The sequence below is a fragment of the Seriola lalandi genome, unplaced genomic scaffold (genome assembly GCF_002814215.2).
Source record: "Seriola lalandi dorsalis isolate HSWRI2012SDOR001 ecotype SW California unplaced genomic scaffold, Sedor1 jcf7180002054777, whole genome shotgun sequence".
In the NCBI taxonomy this organism is placed as follows: Eukaryota; Metazoa; Chordata; class Actinopteri; order Carangiformes; family Carangidae; genus Seriola; species Seriola lalandi.
This window is the reverse complement of record NW_019525330.1, coordinates 359,150-382,095: the sequence shown is the minus strand read 5'-3', so window position 1 is coordinate 382,095 and position 22,946 is coordinate 359,150. Positions and strand designations below refer to the sequence as shown.

Here is a 22,946-nt window from a genome sequence, read left to right as displayed (position 1 = left end):
TTGTGTGTGCCTGTAGCCAAATTTAATCAGCTTTGATAATGAGCATCTCCTGCAACCTTGCTTTGCCACTTTGCTGAACGGACGCACCCAATTTGGTGTAAAAAGGAGGGGGAAATTAGTGGTGGCTGCTCTGGGAGAAGCTCAAATTACCCCTGTTATAGAAGCAGGGAAGGGAAATGGGTTGTGACTCCAAACATGGGAGCTAAGCCAAGTCTCGTGGTTCTGCAGCTTTGTTTTCTGCTGGTGGGCAGACTACAGAAAGTGTGCGTGACCTACAGTCACCCCTGGCACTTACTGCACTTAACCACTGCCTATCCTCTGCAATACAAAGGTTTTGAAGTATAACATTATCCCCATTTTTCAGTTGTTCAGTTCTCTATTTGTGCATGAAAAGGTTAAAAGGTAAAAGGTTACTTTTATTTCTAAAATGCTATTTTTGGCATCAGATGTAGTATCTATGTTTATTCATGAACATTAACAAGTTGTGCAAAGCAGGGCTTCAGACTGCGCCCATTTAGTTGCATTTGGTGGTGCTTGTAAGTTTTATAAAGGTTTACTAGTAACTACTGTTGTCGTTTTGTTTTTAGAAGTTATCATCGTACATCATGTGAGAAACCATGAGGGAGCGACAGTCGGTGTGTGTCTGTGTGTCGGTGTGTGTGTGTGTGTGTGTGTGTGTGTGTGTGTGTGTGTGTGTGTGTGAGTGTGTGTGTGTGTGTGTGGGTGACAGAAAGAGATTACAGTGAAGGGGGCTACAGGTTCACCATCATACCAACGTGGGTTGGTGTCAATTCTACACAGAATGTCATTTACCTGTGTCCATGACTACTGTCCCTCTCATTGGGCTTTTAGTTGACAATGAAACAATAGATTCATTTTTCAAAAGGAGCGATCATTCAGACCCTCCTGTGACACTACAGTTTCTGATGAGACAATTCAGAGGAATCAACAGGTGATTTTGTGTTGAAAAGGCAGAGACTTACTGTTCCGACAAGAACGGCTCCCGCAGTTGAAACGTGGTTGAGATATTGCAAAGAAAAGAACGCCATGTATTGTATGCACTGCTCTCAGTGAAAACTACGTTTGCAGACCCAAACACAAACTTTAAACATGAAAAAACTTGTAAAGCACAACAACAGCATGAAGTGAAAACTACGCAGAGACAAATGCATTGACTGAATTGCAGCACCTCCAAGACAAGAATCTACTAATCCACCTGCAGAAGAGGCTGAAATGATAATAACAACGATAACAATAACTGCCATTCTCTAAATCCAAGGGTCACAAGTTCAAGTGAACCTGACTTACAGCAACGACAAGCAACAACAAAGCAACGCCAAAGCAGTTCACGGATTCATTGAAAAAGAAGATCAGAAGGATTTCACTTCTCTGTCCTTCATGATGGACGGTGACAATGACGTGCCAACCAAAGAATAAGAGATAGTCTACACACAGATCCTGCATCAAGGGACGGCAGTGAATATTTTGATTGGTAGGCATGTCCGACATGCGAACACTCACGGTAAGTTAATTACAGTATCAGGCTACAAAACATATGTTTTTAAATCAGAAAAAAAAAAGAGCAGTGGTGGAAGAACTATTCACATCCTTAAGTAAAATTACTAATAGTGACCATTTATAACCACAGCTGGAAATTCATCTTTGGCCTCACCCCAGGCACAATAGAGAGAAACAGAAACATTTAACATGGTTAGATCACATATTAGGTGAAGAGCATGACTGAGCACTACATGGTAAATCCAGATAACATTTCATTTTATACGACAATTACAGATGTCATTTTTATTGAAGGAATCTATGATTAGACTGAGTCTTGAGGGAACTAGCCTGGAAGAGTTTGATGCCAAGGAGGCTGTACAGATGTGGTGCAGTCAGGGTCAAACAGTTTGACAGCACAAGTACAAGGGTTGGCCTTCAGAGGAGCCTGGCCCTAGTGGCTCTCAGGGGGATGTGCTCTGAAGGGAGGGGGCAGAGAGGCAAATAAGAGGGAGTTCCTTGTTTGCTTGTTTTGTTGTAATGGCTGTGCTGTAATGATGTATGTTAAATTCCTGTTATGTTATCTTATATTTTGGTTTGTAAATTTATTATTAGGTGTCTATGTTTCTATTTAACTTAGTTTGTCTCTTAAAGCACTACTTCCCTTTGTGCCTTTTGTTTATTATTTTTGTAAACTGTCTATTTATTACCGGAGCATTTATCAGTAATACTGTTGAGATGGAAAAAGATTGAATGTGTTGCGTTGTCTGTAAGTTTAAGTGGTGCTCCTAAATTTTGTGCTGGTCCTCCTAAAAGTTGTCAGTGGGTGCACCAGTGCTACTGGTGGAAAAAGTTAGGCTGAAGCCCTGTGAAAAGAATCCTTACCGTCACAACAGCAGCAGACCAACAGAGAGAAAGAATGCAACAAGCAGCTTGCTTTAAGAACTACAGTTGGTCTATAAAAAGCACAAACAGGGAACATTTGAAGAGGACACCGAATGCCTTGCACTCTGTCCTGTGGTTCGAGCTGGGGCTTAACGGGTCTTTTCATGCTTTAGTGAAAGTAGGCAAAAAACCGCAGGTCCCAGACCACAAGACCACAGGCCCTGCCCGTGCCGAATGCAAGCCCATGACTGGAGATCAGTGCTTGCCAGTCGGCATCTGGTGTTGATTCATCGACAGAAAATGGCACACAATTAGGAAATCATATCTGCCGTGAGACTTTTTATATAACACTTCCGCCTTGACATTCACCACATTACCACAATGTGACAATAGGCCTTCTGGGCCTATTTTGCAAATGTCTTCAAGGATTTGTGATGACTATGAGCATTCACTTCAAGCGAAATGCAAAAAAAAAACTGTAACGCTAATAACGGCAAGGGGACTGAAGAGCATAATGATGGGTCTTGTTCAGCTCTACAGAAACTGCATGTAGCCGCTACACCAAACAAGCATTATTAAGAGCTTGAAAAGGCAGAACTGCGGAGAAACTGGTTCAAAAGAACTGTTAAGCTAATGTATGCAGTGTTGCGTAATGGTGCGAGCCAAGGTGTTCAGACAGCACCCATGCGCAAAATTCTTCTCTGCACTCGAACTTGAACCTTTTTGGCATGAGGTTTGAAATGGGTGGGCTTGTTGTTTTACAATAAAAGCCACACACTGTGCCCATCATCGTCTTTACCTCCTCTGCACAACATGAGCAATAACAGCACTACAGTTTATTGACAGTAAACATTCAAAGACTAACTGGTGAGGCGTTGCGTCACATTAGAGTACGGTTCAAGCTGCACTGAACCTGGCCTACTTAACTAAACCTGAGCACATGACACAGATCTGACATTTCATTACTAAAACGGGACACAACTAACTTTTGGCAAATCAACTTTAAAGCTGCGATTCATCATTCATTCTGACACAAACAAAGAACTATTTTTGTTTTAAACAGTGACCCACATCAGGTTTTATTTGGTCCAAATGGAGAGTTGAATTCTGTAAACGTTAGACTGGTTAGACGTGTGGTAAAAGCAAAGGGGAATGGAAATAATGATGTGTTGATGGAAAGTAGCTTAGAAGAGCTGCACAAGGAGCTGTTGCTGGTCACTGGCAAAAATTCATATTACAGTACTAGTAACAGTAGGGAATAATAAAAAAAAAAATCTAATCATAAGTATTAGATGTAGTTTCTCATTAAATTAAATGAAGTGGAAAAGTTTTATTGACTTTTAGCATCACAGCTCAACTTGAACATAATTTAGAAACCAAACTGTGAAAAATATGAGTCATAACTGAGCAAACCCCATCTATTGATGAAGACCATAAGATGGGTTGGAAAGCATGTAAAAAGCAAGATAAAAGGTTGAAAGGTGACCTTATTTTTCAACAGAAAATTTCCCTTTGATATGGTGAGTTTCAAGGGTTTTATAATGTTGATAATATTACAGCTGCAACTAATGATTTTCATTGTCGATTGGTGTGTTGATTTTTGTCCAACTAATCAATAAACCATTTAGTCACCAAGCCTCAGAGCTCATCAGTCAAAATGTAATTAGCCATAAATCGTTTTAGCACTTCGTGGTATTTAGCTCTGATCCGGGACAGTCATACAGTCATGCATCAGGATGACCATGAGAGGGAACCTAACATTTCAGTCACACAATTCAAAACATTTGCTACAGGAACAATTTAAAATATGTGTCGGGCAAACGTAGACTAACAAAAGCTATGATCTATTATTAATCATATTGAAATTATACCAACAAATGTTTCTAACATTTTGTCTGCCCCATTTATATCAATGAGGGTAAGCTAAATAACAGACACAGTGGTTTGTAGTACAATGGTCCTGAATTAGTGCTAGGTGGTAATGCTTTTGTGTGCAGATTCCAGTTCTACCATCAGTAATAACAGAGGTCAAATATTATTTCATGAGTGTCAGAGAATAATTACAAAAGGCTGCTTACTTCTTTGGCAATGGTTCTGCGTCCAGCAGCGTTCGCTGAAGTGTCCGTTGATGGTTGTCGTCTGGCAAGTGGTCTTTCCGATGGCCGCCCCTGGACACACGTCTCCACACTCTCTGTCGTTCTTGTTGGCCATGATGTAGTTGTCTTCCACTGAGTCTAGGATCTTGGACCAGTCCAGAGTGGAGAGATAGCAGAGATCCGGGTTCTTCTCAATTCTCACGGCCCCTCGAGTGATGTTCATCAAGCTATGGAGGCCGATCTCTCGCAGCTGGAGCATCTCGAACACCACTAGGGCATAGTTGAAGAATAAGTTGTTGCCTCTGATGACTGTTAGGTTGGGGAAGAGGTCGCTGAGACTCTCCAGGCCGTAAACCCTGAAGAGCAACAGATAGTCTGTGACCACTCTCAGCTTGGGAAAACTGAGGCCCCGGAAATCTTCTGGCTTGGTCCTGAACATGAGTAAGATCTTCAGGTGGCCTTCGATCACAGTGCAGTTCTCGAGCGACTGCAGGTTGGTCACATTGTTCCGGATGTCCTTGTTTGGACAAACTGAAGAGACAAGAATGGAAAGACACGGGTTATTTAGAAACTAGACACCATCATGTATGATTCACAAGAAAAAAAATCTAGTAAAAACAAAGCTTAAACAATCTTGTGCGTAGAGGTTGAGATGTACAGTAAAGTCTTATGGGTAACTAAACAGTATTGCATTGTGGACAGGAAATACGACTCTTGGATGTGAACAAAGACTCCTCTCCCTAAGACAATTAATTTGCTGCAGTTGTTGGCAGATTACAACCTCTGAATGTGACTGATGCGTTAGGCAAGACGTCTGCTCTGTAAACTGGAAAAACAGGGTTGAAGAAGTCAGACACAGTCTCAAGGAGGAGAAAAAAATAGATCTTTTGGTAATTAGAGGGAATATTTTACTGAAAAATATGTGGTTTTGTCTCTGCCTTTGATGAAGACCAGACCATCTTCACTGACATTTTGTTTAGCAACCACATATCTGGCAGTGAGCCACTGTCTAATATGGAGTGCTGTCACCAGCGTGAGGCTGTGCTCATCCTTGGTTACACTCAGTTGATTTGTGGAGCTGCTTCTGTAACTCAAGACCATAAAAAACATTAGCTAATGCATTAAAAATATTTGTCTGTGAGGGGAATTGAAGCACTAATGCTTGTGTATTGCACCAGTAGTAGATTTGTGGCTTTGTCAGTCCTCACCCAGACACATGAACTGGTTTGATGAGAAATACCATAACTATGTTGTTGCACAGACAGGTTACAATATTCACTCAGTCTCAGTCATTTCAAATTCTACTGTATCACAATGACGCAGTAGAGATGAATGTTTTGTTTTTTTCAATTAATCATTTAGTATAATGACTACCAAAAAGTACCCTAGCACAGGTGATCAGATCCCATGCTGGTGATGACTTCAGATTAATTGTTTTGTTCAATTACCAGTAAAAACCTTGTAATATTAAATTATAATGACAGAGCAGAGAAAAGCAGCAAAGTGTCACATTTGAGAAGCTAGAACAAGAGTTGAACAATAATTTTTTTCTACCTTTTGTGTTCGCTAAATAAATTAATCAACAGATTCTTTCAATCAACCAATCAAACAATCAATTAATTGTTTCAGCTCTTGAGCAATGTCAACCGCACTGCAGCTGTAGATCCTACAGTGCAGTGATCTTGGAACTTTCTGCAAAATATATCAAACTCGGGGAGTTCTGCATGAGAAAGGCTGACAGTAATGAGGATTTTCTCAGCTCTCTCACTTCGGGAAGTCAGCCAACCTCTTAAGCATATGCTTTGTGTGACATAACACAAGTAATGATGGTCATAAAGACGTTTTCCTATGCAGGTGCATCGTGGGACATTCCAGCCCCGGTTTTACAGTTCACAAGTCATGGGTGCAGCTGGAGGTGTGCTGCCTGGTGAGAGGACTGTATTTGTTTACCAAGCGACCCACCGTTGAGATGGGCGCATCAGGCCAAGTGGTCAGCCATGTGGAGAAGAGGTATAACAGGTAGGCGTGCACCTCTTTATGGCAGCAGCTCGTTTTACACTTTCTGTTGCATAACAGTACAAGACAACCGGCACACACAGTGTGTCCAATCACTGAGTGTCCTAACAACAAGCTTTTCACTCCATGACCTTACCCCGAAAGCTCACTTTGCAGCAATTATCTAGAGTCCAGCCTACAGCTTTGAGGCTTGTTTAAAATACAGGCTAAATGTCCTAACATGGGTTTAAACTGCAACCTATTAAAAGCAGCTTGGCTCGTCAAAAAGTACATTTTTCTTTTTAAACTACATTTAGATCCGCAGCTCTCTTTGTGGTCTTGGGAGCATTGCCGAACTGTAAGCATGAATGGCATGCCACAAACCTGTACTTTCAACACATCCACTTCCAAATGAAACATTTCCTATCAAACTGACAGTAACTGCCAGAGGAGTGTGCACCAAATGTAGCCTACTGTAGATCCATCAAGGAAGACATTTACAACTACAAAGGATCCCCCTCTTCCTAATACAAGACCCCACACACAGTCAAACAAAGCTGTTTAATGAACAAAGGAATGCAGGCCGTGTACAACACGAGGGGACGGTGGTTCTGTAGTTGCAGTAAAGTCAGCCAGCAGAGCACTGAGTGACCCTGTGGGGAAGGCGAATCATAACAGGGCGGTGAGTCCAGGCTCCTATCAGTGTACACTTTTAGCCAGTATTTTTAGCTCCACATTCCCAATAGAGAATCTAATACACTCCAGCCGTACCGATAGTGGCTCACTTTGGAAACTGGAACATGGCAACCCTGGTGTGTAAGTGAGGAATTTTAGAGCGGCAGCAGAGAAAGAACTGGCCGCTCTGGCTTCTCCATGTGTGAGTACTTAGTTTAGGAACAAAACTTTGGCAGAAGTAGGAACTTTCTTGAAAAAAAAGGGTTTTTTTTGTTGTTTTAGAGTGGGGCAGCTTAGTTATCAATTCAGTCCGTGATGACATGACACAACTCAAGCAAAACAAACCAGGTGCTTCCCAGAATTTAAATGCTCCCTGTATTGTTGAGGAAATGAAAACACACAAAGGTTACTACTGCAACAAGGCTGGCTCCAGCTGTCCATACATCACTTACTTTGAGCCCGACAGCCAAACACAGCAATAGTGCTCTGAATTGTCAATTAGAGTCATTAGAGAAGCAGATTTCTATTGACTGATGCTATTAGATTCTATCAATCTCTAGCACTGCTGGCTCCTCTGAGACAGATGAACTTTTAAGGTTAATTAAAAAGGAGTAGTATGATGGTTTGCCATTTCAGCAACACTGAGGGTAAAGACAAACCTGCCAATAGTATCAGCATGGATAATGACCAGGCAGGAGGGAGCTTAAAATCAAAGTTTAAAGGTTAGGGCTGGTGTTGTTTTGTCTTTTTATCATGGGTAACAGATCCCATGAAAGGCCCAAAACCAACAATTAATCAATTAATCCTACTAACTTGACAAGTTGTGGAAAGTGCTTTATGTATGGCAAAGAAATGTATTAGAGTGATGTTTAAAAACACAAAAAATACAGTCTATTACGGTCGATCACTACGGTTTATTCTTGACCTTGGAAACAATAGTTTGGTACAACAATCCCAACTCAAGGTCCGCTTATTAACGTTTTTTTTGCTTATTAACTTTTAACTTTAAGGCCTAATTTACATACATTTAATTAGAAAACAATCTGTATCTGTACATCTTATCTGGAAAATGCACCTTATTGCAAAGTATAAATGCATGCAGCCAGATGAGCCATTGGGTGACACCTGAAGCTGTTCTGGTTCAGATTGTGATCAGGTGTAAAGGAAATCCATACAACTTGTGATCACAAATGAGAGGAAAAACACGGCCACAAGATTAAAATGTTAACAGACAGCGGACTTCTTCTCATATTGAGTAATATGCTGTGAAATTTCCAAGTCAGTCATATACCGCGATGCAGACAAATTGAAAACAAGATCACATAATAGCAAGTGTAAAAGCAACACCAATGATGACATGTCGTCCTGATAATAAATCCAGATAGATACCATTGTGAATGCCTGATGTAAGTCAGGCCTGGGTCACAAGATGGTCCCAAATTTAAATCAACATGTACTGAACTATAAGTGTTGAGTACTGTACATATCTATACTAAAAAGGAGTCCGCTCTAGACACTCTGAGTTTCACCATCTGTCCACTGTGTGCTCATGGGCATAATGTACAAATCCACAACGCTTTCACTGCAGCTGCAAGCATCAACAGGCACTGACGCTTCTGATCCTGTGAAGGAGGTGGGTGGGGGATGGGTTGGGGGGTGGGCTACAGGTTGCTAGACTGACGATGTATATTATTGCTGGGCCTCGCAGAGAACTGAGGCCTCAATAAGCATGCAGGAACACAAACTCTCAGTGATTGCAACACTTCCCTTTTCAAGGTTTCGCTGTTCTGTTGTTTTCCAACCTAGGCTTAAACTAACCGCAGATCCACAAAATGCCGAGGTCACCAAGATACATGCACACTGTTTCCAAACTGACATGTGATGTAATCCACTCCAAGAAGGGTTGTAAAACCTAATCATTACACAGTTTTAAGGCATACTGTAAACACCGAAAACTAGTTTTAATAACACTCTTCTGAATTGGAGAAATAATGACATAATATCAAACTTACTCTTGTTCACATCAAAGTCAAAAAAGCTGAATCTCTGACAACTGTTGCATCTCAAGGCTATGTCTAGTAAGACAGCATACCAGCATTTAACTCTGAAAGGCTCTTGGCTGCAATTAGAGTTAAATAAGAGAGGTTTGTCATCTCTTCAGCTGCACAGGATTAGATATCATAGCAATTAGAAAGTGACATTACTACAGCTCACAGATACAGACTTCTTCGGAAATTGCTTAAGGGTGAAGTCCAACCTAAACAGTATAGGCTCTCCTATGAATGTCTTGTAAGCAGGAGCAGGGGGAGAGTAGGATATCAAATGTGCCAGCTGTTTGGTAAGGGTGACATGGCGAACCCAGCACATTAACCCTATCACACAGTACAAAAGATTAAAGAATAAATTAAACCAAAGTAATTCAGGCCCCTGCCTTTACATAGAGCACAATCGAGTAAAAGAGGGAGCGTATAAAACCACAGAGTTCCCTCTTGGGATTGTGTGATGTGTATCCTGTGGATAAATGGCTTTGGACCAAAGATCATTTGGTGATTCAGTTGCCACCAGCTGCTCTTGCTTACACATTTTTCTCTTTGCTGGTTTGCAAAAGAAGCCATTGTATATAAAAATAAAAATCAGAAGCCTATCATTTTTTTTCTTCACTTTAAATTTAGGACATCTGTTACTTTCAGAAACCCTGTGAGACAGCAGAGAAATTTGACACTAAACTGGCATGAGTCTTGCAGAAACAACTAATGTAAGTCTCCATTCATAGGCTGCGTCAGAATACATATCAGTCTTTTAAAAGCCTTTAAAATTTGTGTGGGCTTTAAGGACTGCGTTGGCAGTGGGGTAATCATTCCCTTTAACGTGTGAGAGCACAATAACAAGCGCATTTCCTTTTAACAGGGGCACGGTGTCAAAGGTAAAGATCTGACACAACAAGGCCTCCTTGTCAGACGTCTGTGTGGTCAAAGTGAAAGAGTGAAGGTGGGTCTGATTACTCCATTTTCAAGCTGTATATAATTTTCAAACGTGAGCCTGTCAACCCGGATTAGACGGCCATTTCTGAGGGTGACAAGTGGAAAAATCATTCTATTGTATTCATGTCAAACGCACTCATGACTTTGGTACTTGAGACAGCGATGGTGGCAGTGTTTTTGTCTGAGTGTTTTTGGAGAGGTGGTTGGGAGGTGACAGTTTCATCACCTTACAATTGCTCTCCTTGTCGGGAGGCATAAATCAAGGGCGCCAGGTCGTTGGATAGCTGCCCACCTACAAGACCTGCCGTGGCCCGAGTGGTGCTCAACAACGGGCTGCTGCTGGCTTCATGGCGAGCCCCTGCTGTTTGACACTCTTGATAAAGTGACATGTTACCACGGCACAACAATACAGTGCAGTCTGACAACCAATCCACCTGAGACCTCAGAACAGAACCTGAGTTGAAACAAGCTGAACGTTAGCCACAGCTTGTGCCTATTATGTATCACCATTACATTCAAGGGTTCATAAGGCAACACTTTTGTTTTTTCTTTTCTAAACATAAATCAATTACCAGAGATGTTTGAAAATGGACGGACATTAAAATACACTAACTGATTTTTAACCCGTTTCCAAAGTTGCATTTGCTTCCTATCCAGTAATTATAGTTGTAAATGACATATGACAATATCATCATACACATAACAACTTAATAAAATACAAGTACCAGTATAAGTATAAAAAAGAACAATATTTCTTAAAATTTGCAAATCAGAAATCAAATAACCTGAACATATTAAAATTTACTAAACACAAAGAAATAAAAACCAAATGCACCTTATGTGCCAGACTTTAACATTCAAGAGGTCAATAACCTCAGGAAATAGCGGCATATTCAAAATGTCAAATTTTAATTGTTTAACGTTGTAGAAATTGAGCACATATACGTCATTTCCAGCAAACGTCTTTGTCAAGAAATAGTGGCACAACTTGAGAAACAGGTTAGCAATCTTTTTCATCCCCCTGCAGATTAATATTTTTTCATCCAGGCAGTTAGAAGAGTGTTTGAGGAGTTCAGAGATATCTTCAGAACAGCAGTAAGTGTTGTTCAACACCAATTATTAGGTCTCTCAGCAGTCACTTGTTTTTTTTGTTTTTTTTTAAACAGACGAATGTGATGTTACTACATGAGAGGCCCAAACTGGGGCCAGCTGAAAGTATGAAATATGCCATATGTAAAAAAAACACCAATGCGGTTACATGGACAAAGTGGCGGTACCACTTTGAACCGCCAGTTGATGCTAAAACAAATTAACAATGATTAATACTGCAACTAAATATAAGCTTCCATTATTAAGTGAATTTTTCCATCAAGCTGAGCTGGACGGCAACCAACGAGTAGCTCAGAAGATTTCCTGACTTCGACACTGGTCAGTCCAGCTTATGAAATCAGCCAGTGTGAGGCCCAGGTTCCACTCTTCCCTTCTGTGGTTCACGCTCAAGTCTGAGAGGAGGAGGAGGAGGAGGAGGGCGAAGGCTGCAGAGCAATTACACAACTTGCTTTTGATTTATGTCTTAGAATTCTCGCTCAAACTGGTTTGATGACATCGCTCCATTTGCCCCTCGCTAAAATCTGATGAAAGGTGAGAGAGCTCTTGCTTTTCCTTTCCCTCAGAGCACTTCTTAAAATCAAACTACGACCATGTGCTGTAGTAGTATGAGTTTTAAAGCTACATACTGTGTGCACATACAGTGGATAAACTTTTTATGCTGAGGAGGAGGAGCTCCTGTTAATATGACTGAAATTAGTAAAACACTGCTTGTTGTGTATATGTGCTTGTTTCAAGAGTTTTGTGAGACAGCACAAACATTGAAGCAATTTTTTCCACAAAGAACAGAAAGTAAAATGATGGATTAACGCATTAGATCAATTTAATTTTATTTGTGGAGTGATAATAGTAATAAAAGCATTGAAATTGTGGCCCAGAACTAATGCAGCGTACAAGGACATGCACTCTCCTTTATAGACAAATATTTGAAAGAATTTGTTTGGAGTGATAATTATAAAAATCATCCCTTTTTATTTCATGTTTATCACACTACACTGTGTTAACTTATATTGCCAAATACATTTAAACTACCTAAAAAGGCGGCTCTAAAGGAGAGCTGCAATGATTAGTTGATTAATCGATTGAAAAATATAGCGCCAACTTTTTTGATAAACAATGAATCATTATTGTTCAAGCAAAAATGCCAAAAAATGTAACGGTTCCAGCTTCTGAAATGTGACAACTTCCCTTTTTCTTGGTGTTAAATTGGAATAAATTGAATATTTTGGGGTTTTGAATGATTGGTTGGACAAAACAGGACATTTAATGACGTCACCTGGTGCTGCAGGGTATCGTGGTGAGCATTTATCAGCGTTATTTCATGTTTCATTGGTCGAAAGATTAAGCAAGAAAATGAATGCCAAATTAATCGATACTGAAAATAATTATTAGTTACGTCCCTACATTACAGCATTATTTTGATATTAAATCTGCTTTAATTTGGTAAATTAAACTACCTGACGGCTATTTGTAATCAATATTTGAGAGTAAGTTTCACAGCATAATACTCAAAAAAAAATAATGAGATGGACTAAACACAAGCCAATGGTCTTCCAATTAAGCAAAGCCGAGTACAAGTTATACAGCCTAGACAGTAAAGAAACCACATAAAGAGTTGTTTATTGAGAAATAATACCATTAATCACAGTTAACCTCCACTGAATCATAGGATTAGATAAAAAAAAATCCTAATATATGGGAAAATTTATGGGAGATGTCATGTTTACAAGACTGATCTCTGTTTAAAACTCACACTTACTATACAGCTGTTTAAACAAACAAGTAATCCCAGCAGTTTGCGATACATTACATACTAGTGTAACCGATATTTGTCTAAAAGAAAAGTGTAGAACAGTGAGTGTGTGTAGCCACTGCAGTGTCTGAGAAATATTAAAATGTCTCCGGGTGAGTGCAAATGTGTTCATTCATTCTTATCACCCAGGCTTGTTGGCTGGTGAATGTAAAGGGATTCAGGAGCTGTAAAGAGGGCTTATTGTTACATTCCTGCACTGACCACAGCTACAAGCCAAGGCTTCCCAATCTAAAATAACGGCCAATTAGCTCTTCTAAATTCTCAGACTACTTACTTATTTGGGACAAAACATTTTGTTTACAGTTCCTGCACACTCAAATGGCCGATAAGTGTTAACCTTTGTCCCTTCAATGCAGTGACTGTCTAGAACTTGCTGCCTACGTGCATTTATCAAATAACCACAAAACACAGACAAAACAAAACAAAAAAATCTGTATGACAATACTGCAGCAGGGTGTCTGCACTGCTCACTTGTTGTTTATAGTATTTCTTGGTAGGTTATTTATTTTTCATATTTAGTCTATTAAATTCAATTGGAAACTGCATATAGTTTAGAATCTGGGTGTAGTGTCACTTAATAATTATTCTTACAATTATTTGGGTCCTAAATGTCTATGGCTCTCTATCAAAATATAAAAAGGGATATTAATTCATTTAATCCATTTCCCCATTGTCTTGGCACAGGTAATGAAACTGTAAATATTAAGATTTCAGTGTTAATCCCCTCACCTGCAATGGACAGAAAATTGTGCAACATTTGACAGACTCTGACTTTTATTTCTTTATATGTGAGTGTCTGCAATTTATCATTTCTATGTCCTTAGCACACTACATAATTTCTGATTTCTTAACAAGCAGTCGTTCGATGCAAAAAGCCACTTATTACAACAATTTGACACAAGTAACATGGTTAATGTTAGCAAAGATAAAATGTGATAATTATTGTTACTTACTCTCTCCAGTCACTCGATGACAGCTCATCACAATGCAGACAGCGGTCAAAATAAAACACAAAGTCCGGAGACACATCACTGACTCTGGATAAGACACCATCCAGCACCAGTCCGGGTCAAATACACAATAATCCTTGGCGAGGAGGAGAGTTCAAACTAAAGGAGAAATAGCTTCAGGAAACTGGTTTTGTTTTGCGGCGTGGGCCAACAGGTAAACAAAAATAAATAAAAGACATCCCGGAAGATGGGCGGAGGATCGAGTCCAACGTGTTCAGTCAAACATAAGCTAGCACTGCTACTGCTGCTAAAGTTAGCTACCTCATGGAAAAGCACCGTCAACACACACCAGCACGGGGCACGAGTGCTCTTTTAGTTTTTTTTTAATGCATTGGTTAATTAAATTGGCCCGGCTGAGTTTGTCAGTGTCGGAATAAAAAAGCAAAAACTGACTTGTTGGCCGAGCAGAAGCTAACGTTGTTGCTAAAGGTTGAGCTAGCTGCAGCTAGCCGCCTAGCCTGGCTCCTCCACTCCAGTCCAGGCCACAAGTGAAGTTTGCGCTGCTTTTCACCGACCCTCTCAATTAATTTTAACTTTAAGGAATGTCACGCATACCCACGCAGCTGCAATGCACGTTCTTGAAAAAACACACAGAAAAAAACTGCATCCGTGGAAATCTGTGTAAAAGCTCCTCTTAACTTAATTCAGAGGGTTTTAGGAGCCGTTTGCTGCTGACTCGGTGGTTGTGGCATGCGTGGCGTAACGTTAGCGTGTCTTTCGCAAAAATCCTCTCAAGTCCTCCAGCGAGCACAAAACATTGCAGCTGACTTGTTTTTTTTTGTTGTTGTTTTTTTGCTTGTGAAATAAGGTTTTTTTGTCGGGCAGCTTGCTCGCTCCAAAGCGACAACTCTTGCTCAGTCAGTGCAGAGATTTCAGTGAGACTCTCTGGAAAGCTGACAGACAGACTTCGTCGTGGCTCAGCTGCACTCCGCTGTCCTTTTTTATTTTTTTATTCAGGTATTAAAAAAAAAATGTATGCTCCAAGTTGTGTTCATGCTCCGCACAGCTGTCTGACACGACGACTCAGCATGTATCTAAATAAGAGAAAAGTGGGTGAGATAAAGTTTTCTAGTTATTTTTTTTTCCTTTTCTTCTTCCACAGACAGAGGTAGATTGTACAGTCTCCTGTAGGATCCCCTTCTTCCCAGCCTCTCCGCCAGTAAACAAACCCTGCCAGTGAGCCAGATGGGCTTCAGGGGAAATACGGACTGGAGCTTATTGGATTACACAACAAACTGATCCCACTGTCAGGTGGTAAAAAAGTAATTCCGTTACTCCTACCAGTAAGTTGTATTGTAAGGTCAAATCAAGTCAATTTATTCATAATTGACCAGAGGTCTTTACAAAGACACTGAATTATGATGATTACAATCAAACAAAAACAAAGGAATGGTCAAATAAAAACACAATAATAAATAAGAGCATATGATAAAATCATAACTCAAGCAGCATTGCACAAACAACACATGAAATATAAACAGATAAAACCCAGAGTGTGTCCAGGCCTGTCTTAATGATGACTATTAAGCGGCTAAAGAAAAGAGATGGGTCTTTAGATGGGTTTGAAGATATAAATGGACAGAGGAGATCTAATTGTTAGTGGCAAACTATCATTTGTTATTACTATAATTTAGGATTAACAACTGAAAATGCTTGATCACCTCTGGTCCAGAACTGGGTGGGTGAAGTGGAGAGCAGTGATTGGTCTGGAGGTGGAATAAGGGACAAGCAGTTCAGAGATGTAACCTGGTGCCATGCAGTGCTTTGAAAACAAAATTAAATCGTTTTAAAATCAGTTTTCTACTTCACTGGTAACCCCTGAAGAGAGGTCAGTACAAGGGAGGGGAGATGTGGTGATGTTTGTAGTCTAGCTGCTGTAAGTCTTACTGCTGAACCAGCTGCGAGAGGAAATCAAAGCGTGAACTATTGTCTCCAAATCTTTAATAAACAGGAATGATTTTAATTTTGCAAGTGATCTAAAGCCAGTGCTGGTGACTGAGATTGTTCTTCAAATTTAAACCAGAATCAGACAGAGCTGGGTTAATCTGCCTTTTCTTTTCACGCACCACAAGCTTGGAATGAGCTGCAAGGCATCTTTACCCTCTCTTGATATGTTTAAAAATATTTTAAAATCAGTCTTTATAGGACAATGTCATTGCTTTGAACATGTGCCGTTATTTGCCTTGATTCTTCTTTAAGCCCCTGATCTCTGTACGTGTTGTGTCTGTTTTCTGTGTTTTTGTATGTTCTTGTGGTGTAAACTGTTGCCATCTGTACTTTTATATGAAACCTTTTACTTTTTTTTACCTCCTCTGTTTGCCCATCTTGGCAAGGACTCCCTGGCACAAGACATGTTGTGTTTTTAAAGTGGCCTTCCTGGTTAGGTAAAGAATAGATTAATAAAATGAAATAAAATGAATAAAGTCAGCAACAAGGCAATTCAAATTGCTTTTCATTAAGCGTAAAATGCATCAAGAAAAGAAAAACAGGACAATAAAAAACATTTAAAGGTACGCCATTAAATAGGATTCAAGAGAATGAAATAGAATAAAGGATGAGAATAAGCTATAATGAATAAATAAATCAGTTTAATGAAATTATAGTTTATTCATCCATTGTTAATTAACAGGGACAATGCTCATACATTTATTGTACCACATATAGCAAGACGAAAAGTTTACAACTACGACATTTCATATATACAAGAAACTTCCAACCAGACACTCCAACAGAACCAAACCAGAACCTGGCCACAAGTCAGTGTCTCTTAGCTCAGTGACTGCAGATCTTCAGCCATGTCTTCAAACCAGATTTACATTTTTTTTTTTAAAGTTTAAGTTCAGTGCAAGATATGAGCAAATAGCACAAAGTATGAACTCGCCTACACACATAAAACAATCCAAAAATACAAACATTAGAATGAGTTGAAATACAGTAAGAAGAGGTCTTTCCCAGACTTCCTGAGAGGAGCTAACAGTGCTGCAGATCCAAACTGTCAGAGCTTAGTTAATTAACTGATATTGACAGAAAATAATTCAATAATTCAAAACTGAATATCTTTAGGTTTTTGACCCTTGTTTGGAAAAAACAAGCACTTAAAGGGAAAAAAGATAGCCTGAGTTTTAGGGATGTAACTAATGGTAATTTTCTTTAATCTGCCAGTAATGAATCATTTATTCTATAAAATAAGAACAAATAATGCAACATCATCTTAAAAATAAAAAAAATAATAAAATAATCTTAGTTGCAGCCTGGAAATTCTATTATCCTATGTTAATTAACATTATTTACAATAATAATAATGATAATAAGAACAAGTTCAAAGGGATATTTTCCTAATTTTATTACAAAATTTGTGTAAATAAATTTGTAACTTTTTTTCACCAACAGTCCACTTTCAGTTAAATTTGATTCAATTCAAACAGACTGTTTAGAGATCATCAACATAATAATAATAATAATATAATTATTCATGGATCAGTACTCTGATTGGCTACCATTACTTCCTGTCTGGCCCCCTTCCCTGAAAGAAACAAGTGCCGATCAACAGGATACGTGACCATGTGTGGCAGAATACAAATCATAATTGGACACTGTTGACAAACACAATCTTATCACAAGCTCCAGTCTGTAGGTCCTCCTCTGGATCTTTGTGATGCAACTGATGGTTTTGGATGTGTGAGATCTCTGTTGTTAATGTCACGTGAAGTAAATTGTGGACGTGTTTATGTTTTATTTTTCTGGGTGAGACCTAAAGAAAATCCCCTGCGTCAGCTAGACAATAAAGTTTATTCTATTCCATTCTATTCTAAATAACATATCTGACAACAAACTCATCAACAAGACAAATAATGCTCTAAATAGAAACCAATTGGTTAAAAAAAAAACAAACAAAGATAATGTAGTTACATTGTTAGAAAAATACAGTAAACTCCACTTTACAGCAGGTCACATGATGGGGCCCTTCAATACCTACTGCGCAGCCTTGAATGCAGCGTTGACGAGATGACTAGTTATGATGTGATACTTCTCACCTCATTTTGTTAAAGTAACAAGACTACAAGCCTGAAAACGCACATCTTATTGATGTTCGTCCAATAAAAAGCACTTAAACACGGATGTGGCTGTACTCTGAAAATAGAGCATATGATGTAAGCTAGGGTTTCACATTTTGTATGTAAGCACAGTACTTTGTGTTTTTAAAGTCGATTTAGGTCTTTGGATTAAGAGTTTTTAACTGATGTGAAAACCAAATGGGAGCAGTTTTGAAATACCGTAACACAAGCTTTCTGTCAAATTTCTCCTTCACATTCTGCAGTTGCAGGTTGTATCTTGTATAAACACACACACACCTGGTTAAGAGAGAGAAACTGGGGGGAAATATACAAAATGTCCAACTAAGAGGATTTTGTCACATGTACATAAATTAACTTGGCTGTTACCTACCTACCAACTGAATTCAAGATCAAATGGTTATGAGGAAAGGACCTAATCTAAAAATCCTTTAATTTCTGTCTCTGTAAAGAGTGAAGGGTGGCTGCATCTGGTCCGGTTTGGTCCTACTGTTCACGTTTGAAAGTGAAGAAGATTCCCTGTTACTGTAGGAAGCTGAAGAAGGAAGATAAGGAATGAAAATCCTTCGTTCATTGTTTAAAAACAGCACTTGATTCTCCTTTTGATCCTGCGGCGGTTCTCACACTCAGACGGCCTAATAATGGAAAAACATTTGGGATTACGTATTTCACACTTTGTTCACGACGGAGCTGAAAATATCAGATTGTTCTTCCCGACTTGTTTTTGTGCCACAATGCCATCTCTGTCACAACTGCTAAGTCACTACCTGTTCACATCCTCCACGAAAGCAGCAGCGTGTTTGGTACAAGATAATCACGTCCTGTTGTTTATTGTACTAAAATAGATCTTACTGGAAAACTCCAAGGCAGCTCTTACAGGATTTCTGTGCAGCTGCGTCTCTGACAGCACTTTCAATCATCAGTTAAACCTGAAATATTCTCTGTCTGAAGTTTGTCTGTAGAGCAGGCAGGTGGTGTGAACGTACGCCGGCCACTTTCTGTGGCTGATGCAGCCATTGATTCATTGGGAAGTTCAGAGAAACATGACACAAGAGAGCAGCTCATCAGCACTTGGTAATCAAATTTATTTACCACAATGGGTAGTGAGAGGAAGACTCTCACGTGTGCACAGCAACACGATTGAAATGTTGGCAGGAAAAGCGAAGCGACAGGCTTTTTAACAAGCACCACTTACAGGGCAACAAGAGGGAGAGAAAGGTCACCAACGGCACAACAGTAATTAGCTACTGAGCCGATAGGACTATCATGCAATGCAGGAACATCTTGCATTATAGAGGAAGCAGGGCTAAATTGCACCGCTGTGAATTCTATATCTTAAGCATAATCCCACATTTAGTGCACAGTATGTAGGACTGAGGTTCTGTAATGAGATTAAAGCCTATAGCGAGTGACTGCATAGAGCCACCTTCCACTTTACATTCATCAGCTGTGCATTGTTTTACACAAACTGTTTGATTTATGAGATTTTCTTCAGTAATTTGTGCCTTGGATGGATGGATGGATGGATGGATGGATGGATGGATGGATGGATGGATGGATGGATAGATGGATGGATGGATAGATGGATAGATGGATAGATGGATAGATAGATAGATAGATAGATAGATAGATAGATAGATAGATAGATAGATAGATGCAAAGAATGCAAAACATAACAAAGATTAAAAACAGTTGAGCACCACAATTTAATACAATTAATTGAAATAGAATTACCCAACATGCAATAAAAGAAAATAAAAGCAGTGAAAAAAAAAAAACTGTTGACTATATATGTTTTATGTGTTGCATGTCCAACAATTATCCAACTGTTTGGACATTTATGCTTCCTTACTTATTTTAAAACATCTATTCCTTTAGCTCTAGACGTTAAAAACAGTCATAAACACCATACAAATATAGGGTGAAGTCATTTGCAGTAAATATTGTCTCCAATATTTGGTTTAAAGCAGTGTGACCAAAGCAAGGTACGTACCCTACTTTGCTATTTTGGTCAGATTAGGGTCATTATGGCTCAGAACTATTGATGTGTTTTTGAGGCTCAGATGAACAAAAAACAAATGAGTCATAAACACATGATCTGAATGCTGACAGTGTCGCCTGTTGCTGGGGACTAAAAAGAGGTTGTTTTCTGAGCTGTGACTTCTAATCCTGACAACCCCATAATCCTGACCTCTGCTGGGGTCAGGGCTCGGGTCAAAGTGTCGAGAGCGGAGTAGTCTCATTGCATTGCCGCAGTGTGTCAGTGCCGTCAGTGTGGTTCACGTGAAGGATGGGGCAGACATGAAGAGTTTGTCGGATATCTGATTCAGGGATGGTTGCTAATTTCCTGTAAAGACTTTAAGGACCATAACAGTGGTTTTGCATGTTTTCGTTTGTTGACCACATATCTAATATACTGTACACAGGGGTGGAAGAAATTTCCTCAAAGATAAAAATAGCAAAACCACATGATGAGGCACATAATCATTTAAAAGCTGTGGAAAATGGTAGGAATATAAAGTAAAACGTAAAGTAGATGCAAAACCCACCGATGTGGTGCTTTAGCTGTCACTCACAGCACAGGTGTGTTAGTTTATATTGTGTCTCTCTCTGTAATGACATAAATCTGTTGGAAATGATCACCTCACTGCAGGGAGGGATTAAAGTGCTCTTACATAAAAGCCTGAAGCTGCACTTTTCTGCCACTCTCTTTAAACGCCTGCTGCCTGCAGCTGTATTAATAACAGCCACAAACTGCCATGTAACCTTTAGCTTATTCCAACATATAGGGATGTGGGTAACACCCTGTTTGAATGCGACAGCAAAAACAACAGGATCAGGGTTCAGAATGATAAGGCTGACTCACTCATTATGAACTTACTGTGACATACTGGGGTTATTGTTTGTCAGTCTACAGTATCTACAAGAGCTGTGAGAGATATGCGAGAGGTACGTACGCAGAGTTTAAAATTGATCATATTTTTCTAAGTGCGGCCTTGGAGGAAAAAGTCGCAGTTTTGTATGCATGAGTCCTGGTGTGTGTGAAACAGCCCGGAGGCCCACACCTATCCCTGAGTTAATCATCAACCACGTGTGCCAGGAAGTCATATGAGGAAACATTGGTGGGCTGCATATAGAACATGGGAAAGCAGGCATTGTGGCAGAGGTTAGTGACAAACTAAGGTTCACACAGACCTGCTTGACTGGAAGAACAATGAGGTTCACGCATGATTCATCCCAGGGCTCTTCCTAGACGCCAGCGTGCTACACTTCTCCATCGCAGGAAAAGATGCTGCCGTGTGTCAGGGCTGAGTGGGACATCCACCACTGGGCCCACTTCCCCTTCCCAGTGCGTCTGTGGGGTTTGAGGTGTACTGCTCTAAAGAAAGAGTTCTTCCTGCTGTCATTTCCAGTGTTTGCAAAGACAATGCTTTAAGTTTTGAGGCAGGGCTTGATGGATGCACTCCTTCTCTGAGGTTAATGGACACTCACATTTATAGTAACGGCGCTGTGGACTGCGTCTGGCCTCCAGCCAAGTCCAGGAGGCCAGTTTTCAAACATGTAAGCACTCTTCCACTCTCATGCACCTAACTGAAGCCTGGAAAGTAAATGTGCAATGACAGCGACTCTGCATCACAATACATTCCAGCAGCTCCCCCAAATAGTCACATGACCTGTTTTCATCTCCAACACGAGCGCAAATAAAACGACAGGGAAACAGAGGGGCTCCCGCGCTCGCAATCATGCCTTGGAAGTGATCTGAACAGCTACCTTCTCTAAAGCGCTCGGTAAAGTTGCTCTTGTTAAAACATGCCCAATGCTTTTGCTGCCAGAGAGCTGTTAATCCTGACAAGGCCGTGTGCCTCTAATTCCCGGAAAGCTGGAACCTGCCGTTTGTTGATGTGTTGTGTAGCTACAATCACTGGAGGCCGCAAGTTAAAGCATTCCCGCTCCTTTTTTTAGCACCATGAATGTTTTACAAGGGAAAAAGTTAGGTGTCAAGCGTGTGTCTACAAGTCTTCATGTGCGGAGGAAAGAAACATCACAGTGTGATATTAAAACAGTAGCGAGGTGGTTGTGTCTCTTACACAGTCAACTGCATCACTGAAGCCCACATGCCACAGTATGTACAGTAGCTGGTTATTATGGATGCGCAATAAGAGGCACCATTGTGTTGATGAATCCATCGTAACTAAATCCACCGCAGTGCCCAGAGCTGTTAGAGGGCTCGTCAGGAAACAATGGGCATGGATTATGGCTAAGAGCCTTATTATTATCTCTTCTATCCCAGGTTAAGACCACATAACACCTGCTGCTCCACTTGGACACTTTTGCGTACATCATCATATTCCAGCAGAGAGAAGGAAACTCCAGTGAAGCAGACTGCTCTAAATGTAAAAGGAAATGTCCCATTATTGAGAGACGGGCTGGTGAGTCCTCACTGCATGTCTGGGTAAACTAATCTCTCAAATGCAAGAGTGAAAGCGATGCGAGAACACCCTCAATTGCATGTAGGAGCATGTCAGCACATGCAAAAAAAAAAAAATAATAAAAGTAACGACGGCATCTTGCAAAGCTCTCCTCCTGCAAATTACATAAAAATATAAAAGTATCAACAATATCGAGGTAGAAACCGATTCCACAATTCACCATCATTTGCATTTAAGTTCATTTCTGTATGAAACCAACAGCAAATACAACACATAGCTGAGTGAATGAAATCCTTGACGAAGGTATTAAAATCAAAAATATGTCTCACACACACACATGCACCCACGCACACAGGTTCAGTGGTGGAACCTCACAATCAACAG

At 40.0% G+C, this 22,946-nt stretch overlaps 1 protein-coding gene across 1 annotated transcript in view; it reads right to left on the bottom strand.

Annotated features, from left to right (window-relative positions):
• The window catches only part of insra (insulin receptor a), a 52,162-nt gene extending 36,915 nt beyond the window's left edge, over positions 1-15,247 (bottom strand). Inside the window, exons 1-2 of the mRNA XM_023425364.2 lie at positions 14,003-15,247; positions 4,461-5,009 (exon numbers count right to left, since the gene is read on the bottom strand). Coding sequence (XP_023281132.1) covers positions 4,461-5,009; positions 14,003-14,102 — 649 coding nt within the window. The 5' untranslated portion in view covers positions 14,103-15,247. The remainder of the gene's footprint in view (positions 1-4,460; positions 5,010-14,002) is intronic.
• Between the last annotated feature and the right edge of the window lie 7,699 nt (positions 15,248-22,946).